At 39.2% G+C, this 8,966-nt stretch overlaps 1 protein-coding gene across 2 annotated transcripts in view; it reads left to right on the plus strand.

Moving 5' to 3' along the window:
* Positions 1–8,660, plus strand: part of LOC140187672 (apoptosis-inducing factor 3-like) — a 57,062-nt gene extending 48,402 nt beyond the window's left edge. For both annotated transcript variants that reach the window (XM_072243199.1, XM_072243200.1), the window contains 3 exons: positions 617–692; positions 803–907; positions 7,326–8,660. In XM_072243199.1, the coding sequence (XP_072099300.1) occupies positions 617–692; positions 803–907; positions 7,326–7,359 (215 nt within the window). In that variant the 3' untranslated portion in view covers positions 7,360–8,660. The remainder of the gene's footprint in view (positions 1–616; positions 693–802; positions 908–7,325) is intronic.
* The last annotated feature ends 306 nt before the right edge of the window (positions 8,661–8,966 follow it).

Consider the following 8,966-nt stretch of genomic DNA (forward strand, 5'->3'; position numbering starts at 1 on the left):
GTTTAATAAACCAATCCTTCTCCCATCTGTGTTGTTTTTAATTGATGTTACTATATATCAAGCAGGTGTTGGGGAAGTCCAAGGGCCCACACTCGATATTTTCAGAAACAGCTTCTTCCCCTCTGATTTATTAATGGCCTATGAACGCTATGTTGTTATTCATTTTTGGTGGGGTTTATTTATTTATTATAATTTATCGTGATTTTATGCTTTTTCAGTGTACTACTGCTGCAAAACAAATTTCACATCATTTATGACATTGATAATAATTGATTCTGACTATAGTTTTCTAATTCTATTAAACACACCACTCTCAAACACTAGCTGACATTGTATACTTTCTTTAAAAGTAATATTGTTCATAGTCTCATCTGAATAATGTGTTATGTTTAATTAAGTTTCTATGGAATAATAATAATAGTAAGTTCTTTATTGATCCAGAGTGGGAATCCTGGTCATATTATGATAAAAGTTTCACTTGAGATTCCTTTCATTTCTATGACATTTAATTTTGCATATTCAGTTGGTTGAGACATTCCTAATCAATTAGAGCATATATAACAATTACAATCATGCATTTAATTTTCCTTAAATTTACCCTTTTGTTTTCTGCCAGGACATGGAGTAGGCTATGAAGATGTAATCATTCATGGCAATATGGATGAAATGAGATTTGTTGCATTCTATATCAAGTAAGTCTTCACCAAAAATCTATTTAAGTAAGAAAAATACTCACAGATTCTATATTTTAAGAAACTGGAATTAAAGCATATAATCTGTAATATTTTGTTCAAATTATTAGGGAAGATACTGTCATTGCAGTTTGCAGTCTGAATTATGATCCTGTGGTTTCCCAAGTAGCTGAAGTTCTAGCCTCAGGAAAGACTATATCGAAGGAAGAAGCTAGGTATGTCTTTCTTAATATGTGAGTTTGATATACTGTATCCTATGTTATCTCTCTGAACTTGATTAAAAAGTAAGTATAACATGTGCCACTGTTCTAAAGATGGCATAATCTGTAACTGTCCAAGTCTAACATTTATGCTTCTGTAGAAGTCTGATTACATAAAAATATATAGATTTCATTTATTTGCATATAGACAATAGACAATAGGTGCAGAAGTAGGCCATTCGGCCCTTTGAGCCAGCACCGCCATTCACTGTGATCATGGCTAATCATCCACAATCAGTACCCTGTTCCTGCCTTCTCCCCATATCCCTTGACTCCGCTATCTTTAAGAGCCCTATCTAACTCTTTCTTGAAAGAATCCAGAGAATTAGCCTCCACTGCCTTGTAAGGCAGAGCATTCCACAGATCCATAACCCTCTGTGTGAAATTTTTTTCGTCAACTCCATTCTAAATGGTCTACCCCTTAATCTTAAACTGTGGCCTCTGGTTCTGGACTCCCTCAACATCCGGAACATGTTTCCTGCCTCTAGCGTGTCCAATCCCTTAATAATCTTATATGTTTCAATCAGATCCCCTTTCATCCTTCTAAATTCCAGTGTATAAAAGCCCAGTCGCTCCAATCTTTCAACATATGACATTCCCGCCATCCCTGGAATTAACCCAGTGAACCTACGCTGCACTCCCTCCATAGCAAGAAAATCCTTCCTCAAATTTGGAGACCAAAACTGCACACAATACTCCAGGTGGGGTCTCACCAGGGCCTTATACAACTGCAGAAGGACCTCTTTGCTCCTATACTCAACTCCCCTTGTTATGAAGGCCAACATGCCATTAGCTTTCTTCACTGTTCGCTGTACCTGCATGCTTACTTTCAGTGACTGATGAACAAGGACACCTAGGTCTTGTTGTACTTCCCATTTTCCTAACTTGTCACCATTCAGATAGTAATCTGCCTTCCTGTTCTTGCCACCAAAGTAGATAACCTCACATTTATCCACATTAAATTGCATCTGCCATGCATCTGCCCACTCACCCAACCTGTCTAAGTCATCCTGGATTCTCATAACATCTTCCTCACAGTTCACATTGTCTCCCAGCTTTGTGTATACGAGCAGTAAATTTGTGTTTCATGTGTTGCAACATTCATTGTGCTAAGTGAAACACTGGAAATGTGTTCCTTGAATGTCAAAAATTAAAGTTACACTGGAAAGGATTAAGACCAAAATTTGGTATAGCAATATCAGCTATTCGCTATCTTCTCCCTGCGAAACTGTACATCAACTTCAGAATTTCCATATGAATGCAGAGATCCTGAAGTTGTGTTAAGATGTATTTGCCAAATTTACCAACCGTGCTCTGACTCAGTAAGGAACATGAGAAAATAGGAGCAGGATTATGCCTTCAGGCCTCAAGGCTGCCCCACCATTTAGTATGACCATGGCTGATCAATGCTGGCCTCAACATTTCTCCTATGTCATTTCTCAATACCCTTCAAATTCACCATCCATCAAATGTTTATCCACCTCCACTTTAAATACTTACAGTGATCCAACTTCCCAAGATTAATTCCAGGGGTCCAATACCATCTGCTAGAAGAAATTTCTACATTTTGAATATCTGGCCCCTTATCTTATAGTTATATCCCTCTGTTTGAAACTCTCCCACTAGTGGAAACATGCCAACGTCTAACCTGTCAAGCTCATTTAGGATCTTGTATATGTGAATAAGATTACCCTTCACTATTCTAACCTCCATAGAACAGAGTCAAATTATTTAGCCTCCCTTGGTAGGAAAATCTCTCACCCTTTTGGTCATGAGGACAAAGTTGTGGAGTTTCACTCAAACACTTGTGTCAACAATTTCCCTGTTCTTTGCCTTGGTTCCTCATACCTGTTGCTCTCTGTTTGAAAATATCAGCCAATTAAAGACTTCTAATTATTCAAATTTGTCAAATGTTTAAATTTTTTAAAAGTTTTGAAATGTACAGTTTTTAATAGTGTAATTTTAAAATGTTTCTGAATATCAGAAAATGTTTAGATATATTCAATGTATTTGACATCTTTGCCAACCACGTCATGTGGCTTACCCAGTTGTCAATGTTTTTCTACCACTTCTGCAGGCAGAATTTAACTTTAGCTGGATGTTGTACCTCACTTAGAAATGAACCTTTGAATATATATTATTTAATATCAAATTCATCTCTTGATGAATGAACATCGCCTTCTCAGCCCAAACCTTTCTCAGAGTTGACTGAAAATCCTAAAAATAGTCTGACGATCTATATGAGAAACAGTGATGAAAGAAATGAATACATGAGGGACTAGAGATGATGGCAATCTCAAGTAGATCAGTGAAAATCTGATTAGGCAATCCTTTTTTCCAGAAATTAGTTGGAAGCTGAACCATTTTTATTTACATTCCATTAATTCATGAGACAAAAAAAATCAAACCACAAAAATTGGAATACTTAAAGTTCAAAGTTCAAAGTAAAATGTATTATCAGAGTACATACATGTCACCATATACAACCTGAGATCTTTCTCCTGTGGCCAGATCAGCAAATCTATAGAATAGTAGCTGTAAACAGGATTAGGGAAAGAGAAAGGACATAGAGGACAACAAATTGTGCAAATGCAATTATAAATAAATAGCAATGAAATGAGAGCATGAAATAACAAGATAAAGAGTCCTCAAGTAGCGATCACTGGTCGTGGAACATCTCAATAGATGAATTATCCTCTTGTTCAAGAACTTGATGGTTCAGGGATAGTACCTGTTCTTGACCCTGGTGTGTGAGTCCTGAGGCACTTGTACCTTCTACCTGATGGCAGCAGCGAGCAAAGAGCATGGCCTGGGTGGTGAGGATCTTTGATGATGGATGCTGCTTTCCTATGACACTGTTTTAAGCAAATATAATAGTTTGAGGACTTTACCCATGATGTGCTGGGCTGAATTCCCTTCCTTCTGTAAGATTTTCTGTTTGAAGACATTGATGTTCCCATACCAGGCCATAATGCAGCCAGTCAACACACTTTCCACCACACCTGTTTTTTTTTAGATTATGAGAACACTCAGTCCTCTTTTATTGTCATTAAGAAATGCATACATGCATTAAGAAATGATACAATGTTTCTCCAGAGTGATATCATAGAAAACAGGACAAACCAAAGACTAACACTGACAGAACCACATAATTATAACATATAGTTACAGCAGTGCAAAGCAATACCATAATTTGATGAAGAACAAACCATGGGCACAGTAAATAAGGTCTCAAAAGTCCCCAGGTCAATCGACTCCCGAGTCCCCGATAGCAGGCAGCAATAGGGAGAAACTCCCTGCCATAAACCTCCAGGCATTGTCAACTTGCCGATACCTTGGAAGCAGCTGACCACAGTCGACACTGAGTCCATCCGTCCGAAAACTTCGAGCTTCCGACCAGCCCTCCGATACAGCCTCCCGAGCGCCATCCTCTGCCGAGCACCTTTGACCTTGCCCCGGCTGCTGAAACACGCAAAGCCGAGGATTTCAGGGCCTTCTGCTCCGGAGATTCCGGTTACCACACAGTAGCAGCGGCAGCGAAGCGGGCATTTCAGAAGTTTCCAGATGTTCCTCCGTACTCTCATGTCCGTCTTGCCATCAAATCAGAATTGTGCACGGCCCCCTACTTGACAAATAACAGACATCACCACCGAAGTGGCCGCGCCCGCTGCCGTCGCGCCGCCATCTTCTCCAGTCTACAGAAGTTTGTCAAGGTTTTTGATGACATGCTGAATCTCCGCAAAGTCCGGAGGAAGTAGAGACGCTGTTGTGCTTCCTCTGTAATTATATTTAAATGATGGGTCCAGGACAGGTCATCTGAGATAGAGACACCCAGGAATTTAAAGCTACTGACCCTCTCCACCTCTGATCATCCGATGACAACTGGCTCATGGACGTCTGGTCTTGCTGACATTGAGTGTGAGGTTGTTGTTATGACACCACTCAGTCAGATTTTCAATCTCCCTCCTGTATCATACAAACCTTTAGTAGATCTTGGCAGGCAACTAAAGTTCCCTGACTTTATCGTATCATCACCCTGAGGCCTGACATGGTCATTCTGTCAGAAACCTCAAAGCAAGTGGTCATAGTAGAATTGACAGTTCCTTCGGAAGACCAAATTGAAGAATCCTTTGAACTTAGGAAAGCCAAATACCAGGAATTGGTAGAGCAGTGCTGGAGATGGGTGGAAGGCACAATGCAAACCTATCGAGGTGGGGTGTAGAGGCTTTGCTTTCTGCTCGCTGTGCAGAACCTACTCTCTCCTTGGCATTACAGGGGCTGCAAAGAAATGAGCCATCCAGATGGCTGTGGATCAAGAGGTGTAACCCATGGACCCATGCTGCTGGGACGCGTGCCAGGGCCTGGTCGATCCTGGCTGTGTCGACCAGGTGATGGTGTCTGGTGTTGAAAAGACCCGAATCACCTGATAACCCCAGGTTACAACACTGATTATGTGTCCCAGCGCATCCTGGGATGTATCTCAGCTTCATAAAACTATCAGAAGACTTTGTACAAGGCATTTTACAACTGCATTATTAGTATTTCACTCTGTATTACACTAACATTATAAAGATCCGGCACCTTGCAGTTTTGGTGCTAGACTAGAAGTTTTTATTGGAGACTAAGAGACTGGAGATGATGGAAGCTCAAGCAACAAACAACCTACCTGCTGAGTTCCTCCAGCAGATTGTTTGTTGCTATCCGCATTTATTTTATGCTAGTACTTCCCAGCATGGTTTTAATTCATTTTTACATGCTACACAGTACAATAATAAATTCCCAGGAAACCCAGTGTGTCTCAGGAAGTGGGAAATATAATAAGCATTTAAAACCTTGGTTCTGACTGCACACGTACCCATATTCCTGACCTCTGTTGTTCTGGACCTCACTCCTGGTTCTCACAGTTTATCTTGCCCACAATCCACACCTTGGCCCCAGGCAAAACCCTGGACCCATGACACTGGCTGCAAAAAAGCCACAGGTGAAATGAGCAACCTTCTTTTTATAAAGCACACCTCTTTCACCTCAGTCGGTTGAGGAAGTTTGTTATAGGCCCCCATATCCTAAGAACTTTCTACAGGGGCACAATTGAGAGCATCCTGACTGGATGTATCACTGCCTGGTATGGGAACTGTACCTCGCTTAATCACAGGACTCTGCAGAGAGTGGTGCGGTCAGCCCAGCACATCTGTAGTTGTGAACTTCCCATGATTCACGATATTTACAAGGACAGGTATGTAAAAAGGGCCCGTAGGATCACTGGGGACCCGAGTCACCCCAACCACAATCTATTCCAGCTGCTTCCATCTGGAAAATGATACCGCAGCATAAAAGCCAGGATCAACAGACACCTGGACAGCTTCTTCCACCAGGCTATTAGACTGATTAAATCACACTGCTTTGAGTGTACTCTATGTTACATTGACTGTCCTACTTATTGTAAATTACTATGATTGCACGTTTAGACAGAGACGTAACGTAAAGATTTTTACCCCTAATGTATGTGAAGGATATAAGAAGAAATAAAGTCAATTCAGTTCAGTTCAAGTCAATTCGCCACTGTGGTGACAGATCTAATTAGGGCATTCAAAAAGCAGCTAAATCTGAAAGGAAAGAATTTGCAGTGTGGTGGAGAGATTTTGGGGAAATGAGTTACGTTCCTACACGGATCCAGTATAGATTCATCAGACCGAATGGCCTCTTTCTGTGCTGTAACCGTTTGAGAGAGTTGGCTGACAGTTTACCATGATCTTTAATGATTTGGTGCTCTACTGAAAAGACCCAGGCAAATTCTGTTCTGAATACTACCTTAAATTTCTGCAGTTTGTGCTTTCCCTGAGCATTTTTGTGTTGAATCAGTACCTGGGTGGGATATTACTCTTCAGAATGGAGGAGTGGTCAAGGTAATCAGAGAGAGGGAGGATTAGACTCTGACAGCAAAGTTCAATCAAAACCCTTGTGTATTTAAATAGATTGACAAAATGTACTGTCAGTAATGTTTTACTGGTGATGTGTTGCTTCACAGCTTTAACTCTGCATTCGCCTGAAGTGAAACTCATATGCCTGAGTAGACAAAGAGCAAAACCTTCTCTCTCTACTTCTAAACTTCCCAAAATTTTCACTTTATCTTGTTCCTACTGCTTTTGAGATACTCAGGGGTGGCCGGATGAGCTAATTGGGTTGGTGTTTGATTCTTTTCTAAATGTGCCATCTTCACTGTATATACATGTCACTTTGTGTAGACTTGCAAGTTCAAACCTGTATGAAAATCATCTCTGTGCTCTGCTGTCCTGGTTCACCTTTATTGTCCTGTAGTAATGATAGTGCAGTTCAAGGTTCATTTGACTGAAATATTTATTTTACTTTCCAACAGCTCCGAGGATATGCCATGGATTAAAAAGATCTGATGTTTTCCATGCTTCAAGCAAAACTTTTAGAATTACATTTTAAAGGAAGTTTCCCAAAACTTAATTGATTTTTCTATTTGTTTTATGAACCTTTTATTTCAAAACATTCTATGTAAACTGGGAGAATACAATAATTAATTTCTATAATCTACAATTAACTTTGATTACCATACCTAATATTTCTATATTTTTTAACCTGCCTAATAAAATGAAATGTAATAGAATTACCATTATAATTGTGTTTTATAGGTATTTCTGCTAATTTCTACTTATTCCCGAAATTGATAAATGGTTACAGCGCAATTGCTAAAAATTTGAATGAATAATCCTCTGGTTAGCTGTAGATGCAGATAATGAGCACGTTATGGCATAATCTTCCAATGAACTGAGGTTATGGGGGTTGATAGTGGAGGAAACTTTGGATCTGTATTGGTGTTGAAAATATATATTCCAATATGCAAGCTGTTGCAGTGTTATGCAATCAAATCATATGAATATATTCTAAAAATGTAAAGTCACATGCATCTCTGTACACATGATTTTCAGTGTTTTTAAATTTAAGACAGAATAAGCCACAGACATACAAGAATATTATTACTCTTTATTCTATTTTGCCATATATAGATATAGCTGTAAAAATCATTTTTTAAAGTTCCCCATTTTCCTTTTTATATTCAGTTCACAATTCTCCCCCTTGGTCTCAAGAAAATGTACCTCTCACAGAAAATGCCAAATAATTCACAAAGCAGTACTCTGGATGAAGCTTCGATGCACATTGATGGAGTAATTCTGTTTTCTTCACTGCAATTAGAACTTTTGAAATATCTTTACTGAAGAGCAGCAAGTAAATTTGATTGGAGTTATTCCTTCTTTTAATGCACATATACCATATCTAAGAACAAAGTCTGCATTTAGTGCTTGCCTCATTGCTGCCCTAGTTGTCTTTGGAATGCTTGTTTTGCAAGTACCAATGGCCAAAACAGAACAAGTATGAAAGCAATCTCGAAAGTTGGCTATTTAGTTTATTCTTTTCAGCACTTATTTGATGGTCATTTTTGCTTTGGAGTGGCTTTCTTCAACTGATGCAGAACATTCGTCTTCCTGCAATCTGTATATATAAAAAACATGACAAGTATTTTTTTTATTGTAAGCTTTCAAGCCATTCATACTGCAGCTATGTAACATTGACAGAAGTTTTAATTTTTGATGGAAGAAGCAAAGTTACGCTATATGATTTAGTCCAATTTCTGTATTCATGATTATGTCGTTTCTCTTTCTGCATTTCAATAAAAGCATTCATAAAAGCAAAGCAATTCTCTCTGCGGACTCATTTACAATCTTAATGCGAAGTTTGAGTGCCCCCTAGTGTTAACTCTTCATTCCCGTTGTTTCAGGGTAACAGGGCCAACTTGTTACGGGCAACATTTTGAATCTTTATTTTACCACAGGAAGCAATTATATTATTTGGTATCACATTTTGGTCTCCATATTATGATACGGATGTGCTCACATTGGAAATGGTGCAGAGAAGATTGATTCCGGGGGTGGGGAAGAAGAGACTAACATGCAAAGAAAGGCCTCTGCTCATTGGAGTTTAGAAGAATGAG

The sequence above is a fragment of the Mobula birostris genome, chromosome 25, assembly GCF_030028105.1.
Source record: "Mobula birostris isolate sMobBir1 chromosome 25, sMobBir1.hap1, whole genome shotgun sequence".
Lineage (NCBI taxonomy): Eukaryota > Metazoa > Chordata > Chondrichthyes > Myliobatiformes > Myliobatidae > Mobula > Mobula birostris.